General features: G+C 43.8%; 1 protein-coding gene across 3 annotated transcripts in view; it reads left to right on the top strand.

Annotated features, from left to right (window-relative positions):
• The window catches only part of CPNE1 (copine 1), a 45804-nt gene that overhangs the window by 17902 nt on the left and 14433 nt on the right, over nucleotides 1-13469 (top strand). For all 3 annotated transcript variants that reach the window (XM_064674350.1, XM_064674351.1, XM_064674352.1), the window contains 6 exons: nucleotides 9256-9384; nucleotides 9858-10037; nucleotides 10807-10881; nucleotides 11039-11110; nucleotides 11781-11864; nucleotides 12328-12417. In XM_064674350.1, coding sequence (XP_064530420.1) covers nucleotides 9256-9384; nucleotides 9858-10037; nucleotides 10807-10881; nucleotides 11039-11110; nucleotides 11781-11864; nucleotides 12328-12417 — 630 coding nt within the window. The remainder of the gene's footprint in view (nucleotides 1-9255; nucleotides 9385-9857; nucleotides 10038-10806; nucleotides 10882-11038; nucleotides 11111-11780; nucleotides 11865-12327; nucleotides 12418-13469) is intronic.

Here is a 13469-nt window from a genome sequence, read left to right as displayed (position 1 = left end):
CAAACCTACTGACAACAGGCTTTTTCGGGGTATAGGTTGTAAGGTGTTGCAGTGCACAGACTGATGGCAGACACGGAAGAAGCACTTGAGGAAATAGCTGTCTGTCTGCATTCGTGGAATCTTCCTTAATGCAGGGAGATTGTGTGGTCATTTTGGCCCACTTGGCTCTGAGACAAGTGGAATGGCTTGAATCCATTGTTGTAATGGGTTTGTGCTTTTGGGAAGGTACACTGGCATCTGGAACAGAGCAGAAAGGGAACACTAGGTCAGTTTGGTGTTTGTGGCTTTTATATTGTTCTATTGTTAGTCTGGGTGGGGGAAAGAAAAAACAACTTTTAAAAGCCCTTGCCATATCCTTTCTTTTATTCGACCTCCTTGATGTCAGGTTTTGTGGTGGTGGATTTTTTAGATTGTTCTGTTTCAAAGCATCATTCTGCAGCAGATTAGGATGGAGAAGTTAGGATGTTCATACTACAAATGGTGAGAGTGGCAGAAAAATAGTATGGGAGTGTGAATTTAAAAAAAAGCATATACTCGAGAAAGAAGAACTGAAAGTGTTGGAATTAGAAAGCCTCAACTTGCACTGAATAAATCAAAGAAATCAATTTCTTGGGAGTACTGCAGAAGCAGTATTAAGGTTTTTTTCCCCGATTATATTTCATGAGCTAGATTCAAGATTAAAGACCCCGAAGAAGAAAGCCTGGATTATATAATGTGAAGGGATAATGTGATTCTGTAAAGTGTGAGAAGTTGAAAGATCACTTCTGCTTTATGTCCTTACTAATTTTTTAGGCAAGAGTTGTCACTGTGCAGTAGTAGCTGCAAGGCAACTGAGAATAGTCTAAAGAATTCCTCTGGAATATCTCAGCCATTTCAGGTGATCATTCAGCAAGTGGAATAGAACCAAGAAAGCATGGCAAGCTTTTCATTGACCAAGTGGCTGTTGGTATTATGTGGCTACCAAAATTCTTCATATGAATTTGATAAAGCAGCAAAGGTCAGTAAACTGTGTTGTTGGCATATTTATTTTTAAAGTCTTATTTTGAACTCATGCTGTTGGCACAGCATGTACTGGTCTGGGCAGATGGACTGAATGAACTTCTGCCTTGGAGTCACCTGTGGGATACTATGGCTAGCTTTGGGGAAGGGGGTGAATTCGTGTGGCTGTAGTGTGAGCACAGGGTGGTTTAGGTTTCCAGCCTTTGGGAAGGGTAGAGGGTGTGAAAGGGATTGGCAGAACGAGTGCCAAGACATCACTTCAGGAATGGTGGGTGCGTGTCAGGGAATGGTGTGTGAGGTACTTGCAGGTGATGCTGCAGTGGAGTTGAAGAACCAAAGAGGATGAGTATGGTGGAGTCTTCGCTCTCAGCTTGACTTTGGACTAAAAAGTGGAAGATTTAGTCCTCGCCAGCTGGATCTGCCAGGGACATGGGACAGAATGTTTGGCTGTTTGTGCCTGAGGTGGAAATAGCTGGAGTTCTGAGGGAAAGGACAAGAGCTTACTCCAGAAAGGCAAAGATGACTTGCCATGTAAAATACATGTTTGGGGCTTTTACAAAGGTCAGTGTGGTTGAGCTTTTAAGTCTGTTTTTCAGTTAAGTTTTTCTTTATGTTACAGTAATAAATACCTGAGAATCATGGTGAGGGGAAAGAAAAAGTGGTTGAGTAAATATGAAAGGAATGGGAAAAAAATCTTACTTTTTGGGAGGAGTCAGTGAGCACCTTTAGGATTGCAGCTTAAATCCAGTGATTGACTTCAAAGCCCCAAGCTCCTTTAAGTTAGTTTTTCAGGGAAATGGGTTTTAATATTCTGCTACTTAATGCTATGATGAACTTTTAAACATGTTTTCTTTGCATGAAGAGGTTGGAAAAAGCAACAGGTTTTGCTTAAGTTCAGGTGTTAATTTGAACCTCTTTGTAATTTAGTATGTTCCAAACTAGTATTCGAAATAATTTCCTTTCTGACCTATCAGTTTCTTTATCTATTTCTCAGAAAAGGGGGGAATATATATATAGTAGAGGCATGCATAGGCATTTCTTTGAGCTTGTCAGTTTTGATTAAGGGGGATATTAATGGTGTATAAGTTAGCAGTGAACATGGAACAGTGTAAAGGTGAATTTGTAGACGAAGGTCTTGGTTTCCTGGAGTTGGTACTTGGCTTTTGTTCCTTGAGGGGGCAGAGCAGCAGTAAGGAAGGTGAATTGACTCAAGTTCTTGTTTGCATTTTTTTCTGGTAATTACAATCCCATTTGTGATTTTTTTTTTTCCTAGCTTTTTTTTTTTAAACTGTTCTAAGGTTGTTATTATTATAAATTGGAGCTTTGCCTCCTCAGTGGGTCTGTGCAGCAGACAACTCAGTGAGCAGAGCCAGCTGTGACTTCTGTGAGTTGTGCAGCCCCCGAGGTGTGTGGCAGTCGATGAGCTGTTGGCACGAGGCCTGCAGTCCAGTCCAGAGCTCGGGGCTGGGCTGTCCTGCTGCTCTCCTCTGCATCACCCTGTGGGAAACACGGGCCTGTCCTCCCTGGGAGCTCTCGTCCCTGCAGTTAATGTCTGATGAACCATAGGCTCTCTGTACCAGGACTGAATCCAGCTTCCAGAGCAGTTTGGAAAGGTGTTCTCTATTTTTTATAACAATTAGGAGATGCCTTTTGTTTCAGGTTATATGTCAAATTTGTAATAAGTTAATTAACCCTCTTTTATGTGTGGTGACAGATAGGTTGGTACACAGTATGGAGAAGAGTGAGTGTCCTGACCTGTAGTAATGTTGATCTTAACCATCCCCACTGCAAACCACCAGGAATAATGAACTGGCAGAAAAAAATTGTAGCCATTTATATTTTCTGCAGAGCTTCTCGGGCTGTGGGACGAGGCTCTGTGGCCCATGGAAGAGCTGGTGTGCTAGAAAAAGCCTTTATTGACGAATAAAATCTGTGGACTGTGGTCTTTCTCATTAGACTCTCTTAATCTCAGTTTAAAATAAAGATGCATTTTAGTGCATCTAGTAGTACAAACCTGGCTATATGATTTCTTCTAGACCCTTACAGGACTCAGAAAAGGAGGATCAAATTAGAATTTTTGTTTTGATAATATATTTAGAAAGTGATGCTGACCTTAACACCAGAAGCAGCTTTGTATTATCAAAAGCCAAAATGTAACAGGCTTCCCCCTGAAAATTGAACTAGTAATGGGAAAAAAGCATTGCTTCTGCTGGTCTGCACATTCTGGGATCACAGCAGAAAAAAGAGAGAAGCTGTTTTGAAGAAATTTGGGTGATAGCTGCAAGACATGGGATTAAACTAAGCAATAGACAAGGATGAAGGGACATTAGGTTTTTGGGAAGTGCAAAGTTAATTACCTGGGATGCTGTATTACATGTATTGGGTTTGTTTCTGGAGTTGTTGGGCAGCATAAGGCCAAGATGATGAGAATTGCATTTGGCACACACTGCTGGCAGGATTGCTGATGTGTGTGCAGAGTTTGTAAGGCAGGAGCTGTGTTCAGTCCAGGACTGAGCGAGCTCACTGGAAAGCAGCTGTCCTGGAGCACGTGCACTAAAGCCTCGAACTTGAGTTAACCAAGGTGTTAAATTAATGGCTAATATGTGATGTATGCTGAAATAGAGCCTGTTGGGTATCCTCTGCAGCGTTCTGTAGCTGATGAGAATTTCTTAGTGTGATTAAATGGGAACAGACTGCAGGTTTTCTTGTGCTGAATCCTTGCTCGGATTTCATCTCGGGGCAGCGAAACCAGGCTGACCTGCAAGGCTGTGTTCAGTGATAGTGCTAATGTTTGCTCTCCAGAAGACATCACTCCTGGCACTACTAAAAATACTGCTGATGGTGTTTGATGCCATGAATTGTTAGGTTTTTCTTGTCCTCTGAGCGATTCGGAGGGTTCTGTGAGCTGCCTTGCTGAGGTGATTCAAGTGACAATGCCCTTCTCACCCTGTGCTTGCTGTCTTCACCTCGTCCTCCCCAGGCTAAAGGGGAGCCTCTGGCCTTCAGGCTTCCTGAGGGGTGGAAGTGTATCAAACAAATGATGTAATTCAATTTTCACCTTAGGCAGTCCAACACTTGGTCCTTAATTGACTAAGTGGTGACACTCCTACACGAGGGGTAAGTACAGAGAAGTTTATGTTTCAGGCACCCATATGTGTCATTTTGGGGAAATGCAAGACTCTCCAAAGCTCTGAACTAGAACAGCTAAAACCTTTAATCACTGTTGTTTCGGAGTTTTCTTCATCTATAGGTACACAGTTCTTTCTGCTCTTACATTTGACTTGCTTTTAAGCTTTGGTTAAACTGAATCACTAAGGGAATAATAAATTTAATATTAGACTTGTCTATGTGTTGATTTTCTTTATGTTGGAGAATGTTCTTTTCTATGAGAAAGGAAGTTGCTTTTTTTGCAGAAAGACGAAAAACATGAAAAGGGTTGGAAGTTCTGAAATGCTTTTAAGAAACTTGAGGAAGTAGCAGGTAATTCCTTATTCTTCTGAATGGGTAGCATAGGTGTCCTATGTGATTTTCCTAGAATGTAGCATTTTCTGGGCTTGCTTTGATTATTTAGGACTGACTTCTTTACTGCTGCGTTTCATTTTGGTGTAGAACAGCTCTGTTGGAAAGATGAGATTTATCTTTCCATGTGTATTACACAGCTGTTGAAGTTTATGATCATCTTTACAGCGTGGTATGCACAGTGAAAATGATTTTGAATTTTTAAACTGGACCTCAGTTTGGTTGTCTGGGCACTTCTTAATGTGTACCTAGTCTGGAGCCATTCTGTGTTGTACTTGAGTAAGTGGGAATGACATCCTGGTTGGGCAGTGAAAGACTTCTCTGGAGTGTGTGCTTGCAGATTTCTAGAAATAGCATTTTGCTCTAGAGTTTGTAGGGATAACATGGGTAACGTATTGGTTTTTTCTTCAAAATGTGGTGTTATATCATGTGCAGTTCTAACTAAAGGGAAAAAATAGAGGTGTCTGATGGATCTGAAGCTGAGGTTTGGAACCTTCCCTTGAGGAAGTGATGTACAGAATTTGGCTCAAGATGAAGCTTCACAGGTGATGCCTCTCACCAGGGAGCTCCCCGAGCTGTGGGAGCACTGGATCAGATGTGTGTGGCTTTTGTCAGTGTAACTGTTGTTCATGGGGGTGTAACATGACCTCAGTTGTGATTTTACAGGCTGTCTTGACCAACAGCACTTACCTGGTGGCTTGCTTGTGCTGCCTTTTCCTTTGAACCCGCTGTGCTGGGATGTAGCCAGTAGCTCTGTTTTCTGTATTTCAAATAGAATTTGAATTTATTATAACTTTTGGAGTCCATTTCTACTTGGCAAACTGAATTTCTGTGTCTGGAATAGTTTTGTGACTTCCAGACCATGCTGTACTTTAATCTGCCAGTGGCAGTCAAGTTGGAGATTGTTAAACTGTCATTATTGCAAACTGATCTGTAATAAATCCTTTATAAATGAAATGTGATATTATGGAAAGCAGTTTGCTTTAGCTGCTGATTTTGCTTGGGAAATATTCACTGTCATCTGTAAAACAGAAGGTTCAAATAGTAGACATCAATATTAGTTATCAAGGATGGCTGTGAGGGGTAAATAAGAAATCAGTGCATTTTAGAATTTCTGGAACTGTTGGAAAATAGAAAAAATTGAACGTTGCAACAAATGTGAATATTCTTTCATCGTAAATATTGTTGCAAGTCTAAAAGCTAAGCTTATTTTGTGTGTATGAATGGATATAAATAAGGGTGCTCTCTGAAAACCCAGGGAAACAACATGAAATGTGATTTTGAACTGTTGATTTGAGCGTGCAGGCTGAATGCAATCGGTGTTCTTGAGTGTAGATGAGGAAGAAAGGAAGGCTGTTAATAAAAATAATACACCCCCAGGTTCTTTCAGTTTAATTACACCAAATGTGTGCTTAGCCTGAGATGAGAGCCTTTGTGCACTGCTCGAGCTTAGTAACCACTGGAGCCTTTCTGCTCTGGTAAGTGGTGAAGCACCTGCTGGTCCCTGTGCTTGTCTCTGGGAGGAGCTGGCACGTGCCAGCGGGGCAGCTCCGAGTGATGGAATGCCAGGATGCTGTTGCAGGGTTGTGTGGAAGTGCAGAACACAAAGAAAGCATCACAGGCTGAAAGAGGAATGGGGAGAGGGGGTTAGGGCTGGGGTGGTTCTGAGTCCAAGGACTAGTTGCTGGTGTTTTCAAAGCTTTTGGGATGGTCACTCCTCTCAGAGGAAGGGAACTGGGACTTTGTGGAGAAAGGTGGAGATGAAAGTCAACTGATACATTTAGGATGAACTATTCAGGTTTTTTTAGAAAGATGCAATTACTATAGTAAATTACAGTTTACTGTGAAAATGAAAGCAAATTCCAGAAATCTTGCTTTAGGGAGGAAAAGAGAAAATTTGAGCCCATATTATCATAATGAAATCCTGTTTAAAAATCACTGATAACTGAAGTTGGGGCTAGTTTTCCTAATTGCTGAGGAACTGCACTATTTTTTCTTTCCATTTGGTTTTTTTGTATGTGTGTTTAGGGATGCAGATATGTTAAGCTTTTGATTTTTTTGATCTTTTCAGATGCAGGCAGGTTTCCAGAGATGTATGCTGCTCAGTAAGTGCATGAGCAGAGTGACTGGGCGAAGTTGCCTAAGTGGGGACTAAGCAGATCTTCAGGCTTGGCTGAAATGGATGCTGTGTCTTAACAGACCAGCTACTCCTCACTCTTGCTGCTGGGATGTCTATGATCAGGGTTTTCTTCTGCTGTTATTCAAGGAATGGATTGATACTGGAGAACATCATACAGTGTTTGGAAAGCCGCAAAGTGAAAAGAAGGTTGTGTGGGCTCTTTGAGGACATCCACAGGCAGTAACATAGAAACAATTGCTGGCTGAGGTTCAAACTGATGTTTTCAGATTAAACATGAATTTTTTTATCCGAGTCTCTTAAGGAGCCATCCTTCTTCATTCTGTAAGGATTCTGTCTGTAGTTGTTAAAGCCACTTTCTTGTTATCCCCTGAGTTGATGAGGAAGGAGTACAGCTGGTTAGAAGGACAGCTCCTGCTCAGTCACTCCCAACAGCTGGCCTAGCTGTGCTCTCTTGGGTTTCAGTTGTCATGTGCACCAACCAGTGCTCTTTGATCTCTGGATAGAGCAAGGAGATACAGTGGGAAAGGAGTCCTTGTGGTTTGTAACTTCCCCAGGAGTTCAGCAGAACATCTGGGCTGTGTTTCAAGGGAAATCCTTTGCCATTACTAAATCCAAAACAGTTGGATGGGACAGGCTTCTGAGTATTAGGGTACTGAAAGACAAATCCTTGAAAGTGACATATTTTTATGATTTTATTGCTCCTGACCTGGATAAGAGATTCAAGTAGCAGATGAGAGGTGATTGGGTTTTTTTTAACAGTTCCCATCTCAGACTCTTCCTTTTTGGAGTCTTTGTAACATGGAATAAATATGTACAGGCTTGTTCTGAGTGCATCTTGAGATCTGCAGTAGTGGCTTCCTCCCAGAAAGGGACCACAGCTGATTGGGGATCTAAAGCTTATGGGGAGCTGTTTCTTTGAGGTTGACTTTATTCCTCATCCTTTCAGCTCTAGTGGAGAGGAAAGGTGCCTCCTGTTAGTACAGAAATCTCTGTGGTAGTAGAGGAAAACAGAGGCAAAATGTTGGCAGGGGAGCCCAGACTGGATATCCTGACCTTCCTTGTTGTCAACGGGTGTTGTACAAATTTGTAGGGTCGTGTGGAACCGCAGAGTGCGCAGATGTGAGGCTGTGTGAGATGTAAGCTGGTCTGGTGGAATGGCATGTGTGGATGAAGAAAAAACCTGGTACCTGTGACTTGAGATTTTAGGAGAAATGTATTTATTAAAGGTAATGGTTTCTTCTGTGAATCTTATTTGGGGTTGAAGGCAACTGAATGGAAGATGGATGGCTCCAGCCAGTAGTTTGAACAGTTGACCAGACTCCTTCAAACAAGCCTCTTTGAAAATGCTGGCATTAAAACAGATGATATGATGATGACCTTAGTTGAAAGCTGAAGCTGAACTATGATTGTCTTTGCCTAAAGCTTTGCTAATTCTTACTGAGTGCTGGTTTTGTGCTGCCACCATTACTGGAGCATCTGAGTGCCATGCACTGGTGTATTAAGTGACGTCATTAACATCTGTCCAGGGCAGATTGCAGACTGGGATGTCCAAGGGATTAAAAGTTGTGCAATAGAAGTTCATCTCTTCAAGATAAATATTTACACCCTGCAAGTATGAGAAAGCCATGGGATACTCGAGTACTAGAAAGACCAAACAAATAATTGCTTATTTTCCAAACTCCAAAGGAACTTCTCTATGAAATGTTCCCATTTAAAGCATTTGTTAGAGCCTTCAAACTGTCCAGTCTCTGTAATGTTTTGATGCTTGAAGGTTTGCCTTCTGAATTCCGTTTTGAGAATTAGAGCTGTTCCTCGAACAGAAGCGTCTGCAGTTCCATGTGCAATAACACGTAGTTATCCCCGGTCACGGGCTGATGTTAAGGTTTTTCGGAAGAGAGCAGGGCAGAGCACGGGTGCTCCGTGGTTTCCGTGGGCGAGCAGGGGGTCCCTGCAGGCAGGGGGGGCTCTGGCGGAGCTCCCACCGCGAGGGGCGAGTCTCGGCTCTCCGGGGTCCCTGTCCCTGCGCGGGGCTGTGAGCGCCGGCCCCGGAGAAGGGGCTCCTCTGCTGGAGGAGCAGCACCGGGACAGAGGGACGGGCCTGCGGGGGCAGCGGGAACGACAGGGAGAGCCCGGCAGGAATAGGTGGATACAGGAGCCGAGGGACGGCGGCGGGGCGAGCCGGGGGGCGCGGCGGGCTCTGTGCCCGCTCTCTCTGTGCCGGGGGCACGGCGGGCTCTGTGCCCGCTCTCTCTGTGCCGGGGGGCGCGGCGGGCTCTGTGCCCGCTCTCTCTGTGCCGGGGGCACGGCGGGCTCTGTGCCCGCTCTCTCTGTGCCGGGGGGCGCGGCGGGCTCTGTGCCCGCTCTCTCTGTGCCGGGGGCGCGGCGGGCTCTGTGCCCGCTCTCTCTGTGCCGGGGGCGCGGCGGGCTCTCTCTGTGCCCGGGCTCTGTGTGCCCTGTCTCTCTGTGCCCCGCGCTGCCCGTGCCCGGGGCCGGGAGGGGCGGGAGGGGCCGTGCCCGCAGCGCCGGTACCGCGGGCCCCGCCCCGGCCGGGCCGCGCCCCTGACGCTCCGCTCCGCTCTGCTCTGCTCTGCCCGCAGATGGCCGCCTGCGTGTCCCGGGTGGAGCTGTCCGTGTCCTGCCGCAGCCTCCTCGACAAGGACCTGCGCTCCAGGTCGGACCCGCTCTGCGTCCTGCTGCAGGATGCGGGGGGCGGCCGCTGGGCTGAGGTAAGAGCGGCCCCGGACGCGCCCGGTCTCCCCCTTTCCATCCCGCAGGTTTTCCTAGCCGAGTGCGTGACACGCTGAATTCGGATTTTCAGTTGGTGAGCAGTCCCATTGCCCACGCTCAAACCTGCAGTGGTTTTGTTAATCGCTCGCTCTTTTGCTCAGAGTTGCATCAGGAGGTTCGTTTGCCTGTTACAGTATAACCTGCCCAGAGCACACACTCCAGAATACAGTGTTTCACCAACTTTTTCCCCCTCATTGTCAGAATTTTCCCATACGTTAATGTTTATTTTCCAATGCCATTTCCTTTCCTGGTGAGCCATCGGTCAGCCTGGTTCATCTCCAAACAGGAGGTGTGGTCGGGCGTGTGTAGCCCTGCTGGTGCCTGTGTTCACCCGGTGTGAGTAGAAAGCTGTGTGGGAGAACGTGTGCTTCCTCCTCGCCATTAACAGCTCTGCTCCTGTGTGTTTGTGCAGCTGGATCGCACGGAGAGGATCAAGAACTGCCAAGACCCTGAATTCTGCAAGAAGCTGGTTGTGGATTACTACTTCGAGAAAGTGCAGAAGCTGAAATTCGGCGTGTATGACATCGATAACAAGACCTTGGATCTAAATGATGATGACTACCTGGGAGGGATTGAGTGCACGCTGGGACAGGTATGTGGAGGTGTGTCAAATGAGCTACAAAGTAGCAGCAAGAGTTGGGTATATTATGAAAAATTAGGTGAAAATCTGCTTTATCAAAGGCTTTGTACACATTCAAATTTGAAAACACACTGTTAAACATGTTAGTTTGTGTTACTGTTGCACATAGTTAGAAAAATCATTGTGTCAATCACAAAGTGAAGGTTAGAAATACACATGGTGTGTAATTAGTGGCTTAACTTAGGAGGCACTTGTAGCACCAAAGGCAGTTTGGGAGTAAGGAAGCAAGAGAGCTTGGAGAGCTCTCATGGAGCTTCCTTTGCACAAAGGGACCATCAGGCAGTAACTTTGAGGAAATAAGACTACTGGAGATTCTGTACTTGTTTCCTGAGGAGAGGTTTGTATAGTGAGGTAGGAGAAGAAAAGTGGGGCTCACATTTATTAAAGAAAGACTCAATAAATTTAATACTATTTTCTGGGTTTTGTAGCTTTTTGGCTCTTGTGTCACAGAGGCAGCAAAACTACACGGCTACAGTTAACTTTGGAGATGTGTTTGTGGGCATCTTACAGTTAACTTTGGAGATGTGTTTCCTGGATAGTGAGAGAAGATAACTTTCAGACTGTATGGCCAGTCAGAAGCACAAACTTATGTCTGTCACTGTTGGTAATGCATTTAAATCTTCTTAGAACTTTTAGGAGAGTTTGAAAATTTTGCACCTGAAGAAGAATTCTTTGCCCTCTGTCTAACTTGATATTTAGATTATCTGTCTTTTAACCTCAGGTTGTGTCCAGCTCTGTGTTCACCCGACCGCTGGAATTGAAGCCAGGAAAGCCAGCAGGGAAGGGCACTATTATGGTAAATAAGGGTTTTGTGGGAAAAACTCTTTCAGATATTGGCTGGGACAAAGCAGCATTTCTGGTTTTGTGTTAAGAGTTTCTTTCATGGACAAAGTATGAGCAGAACTCTGATCTCTTGTTTAACTTTTTTTTACCCCTAAATTTCTGTGGCACAGATTTCAGCAGAGGAGATTAAAGATACCAGGGTTGTGTACCTAGAAATTGAAGCCCAAAACTTGGACAAAAAGGTATTGACTTTTTTAAAATTATATTGCATGCTTCTGTAGTAGTTACAGTTTGTACCTTTTGTCCAGGGACCTCTCCGTGTTTGCAGACATTCAGCTAAGACAGCAATCCATGCGTGAGCAAAGGCTCGCCGTGTTTTGTTACTTACAGTGCAGTCAACTGGAGACACAATTTCATGTTGGAAACCACAATGTCAAACCAGAAACTCAGCTGCCAGGTTTAGGTTTTGGGGCATTAATTTGGCTTTGGAACATTATGTATATTAATAGAGTTTGGCTACATAATTGTCTTTGCTGAGTACTGTAGCTGTAAAGTGATCTTTCTGTATTTTCATTAAAGAAGAAAAGATGGAAATTTAGGTGTGCTGCTCATTGTTATTTGAAGCCAAAGACCAATCCAGGGATTTAGTGACCTAACTTCTCAGTCAGCAAAATGATGTGATTTATATAGTGACAAACATGGTCTGAAGGGACGGTCTTGGAACTGGAACTGATAAATTCTGATGATTTATAAAGTGCAGCAGTTTGAAAGAGAAAAATAAAAGTAAGGAAAGAAAACAAATGTATAGTTTGTTTGACTTTGTGCTTTGTTTGAAGTATTGTGTACTGATGAGCCAACTCTTTACTCATTTTGGATAAAATGTGATGACTTCTGCTGGGTTTTTGTTTGCAGGATTTCTTAGGTAAATCAGATCCGTTTCTGGAGTTTTACAAGCAGGGTGATGCTGGAACGTGGCAGCTCATGTACAGATCAGAGGTAGTATTTCCACACGGTGTTTTTCCTGAGATGATCAGACAGTTAATTCCTACTGAGAGTGGGAGTCCCACTCCTGGTCATGCTTTGCACCAGGTTTGCAGAGAAAGTTGTACCCTATAAAAAGGAATTCTGCTAACTGAGCCTGCAGCAAATTCTTTATTTGCTGCCTGTTTACTGGATGAAGCTGCTGAGTGAGGAGCCTGACCACAGACAGCAAGTGAGAAGAGTGACCCTCCTCCCTTTTCGTGGGTTGAGCTGTTAGGTTGTCTTGGCTCTCAAATTGAACTTAACCCTGAACATCTGTCTTTTATTTCTGACAGAGCTGTTGCTTGGCTCTCGATACATGTCAGGGTTGAACTGACTGAGGCTGTTCTCAGCTTGCCATGCAGAGCCCTCATGTCATGTTTCTTAGTGACTTGCATGCTGCATCCCTCACATGACATTATGCTGAAATTTTTTTAAGGTGATCAAGAACAACTTAAATCCATGCTGGAGGAAGTTCAGTGTTCCCTTGCAGACGTTCTGTGGTGGAGATTTTAATAAACCTATCAAGGTACAGCCTTCAGAAATTCTTTGTTTGTTGTTACAAGTCATCTGTTCTCTGTTTATGCTAACTATGAGTTATCAGGCTGTCTAGTCATATTTTAATTTTTAGATTGCCTTTCTAGAATTGTAGCGTGGCAGGTAAATGATCATATTCTGTTAAGTATGTCTGTATTAAAATATTATGAGTTTTCAAATTGAGAAGCACAAAAGTGACACAGTTTCTAATGATTAGTCATGAGAAGAATTATAACTGGTTTTTCTTTTTACTGTTCTTTCCAGGATTTCAGGTTGGACTTCAGTAGTGGTGTCTTGTTTGGTTTTGATTTTTTTTGGAGGGGGCTTTCTACCACTGTTTCTAAGTTAACTGAGAATCTCACAGATGTTGGACAAGCTTGACTGCCTTGGGATACTGACACTGAGAGGACCTTAAGGCATCTGTCACATTTGTCCATTCATGAGACTGGCAGGCTTCTCCCAACTCTCTTTCTACCTATTTCAAGTAGAAATCTAGTTTTGAGTCAGAACTGCAATTCCCTGTGTTCTTGTATATGATGACTAATTCTCTCTGGTCCTGGCTTACGGAGGTGGCAGCAGAACAATGACGTCTTTTAATATGTTTCTGCCAGAGAAAGTCTGATAGCAACTTAATTTGTTATTTTTTCTTCTAAGCAATGCATTGATAATTTAAAGGCATTTCAATTAATAGATAGTTCTGTGTGAATATAGTTCCTCTCTGCTTATCCAACACCTAAATACTTTGCATTTGCAGAATTTTCCTGTTCCATCCAGTCTTTGAAGATATCTCATGCTGGAAGCTTGGCCTGGAAGGTTTAGCAAAAAGCATGCATGCTAATGTTGTTTTTTGTGCAGTGTGGCAGGTCCAAAGAATTACTGAGATTATTAACCTGGAAATAGGTGTTCAGATGTGCTGGGCTTACAGATAGGTGGCAGTGCTCTAAGTGGTGTTCATGAGATTTTATTACTGAGGAATCAACAGTCTTAGGTCAGAAAAATCTCCTCTTGGTCCAAGAGTGAGCAGCAGATGTGTGAAGGAGATGG

The sequence above is a fragment of the Pseudopipra pipra genome, chromosome 17 (genome assembly GCF_036250125.1).
Source record: "Pseudopipra pipra isolate bDixPip1 chromosome 17, bDixPip1.hap1, whole genome shotgun sequence".
NCBI classification, from domain to species: Eukaryota; Metazoa; Chordata; class Aves; order Passeriformes; family Pipridae; genus Pseudopipra; species Pseudopipra pipra.
Note: the sequence above shows the minus strand (reverse complement) of the source record. Positions and strands in the feature narration are given on the sequence as shown.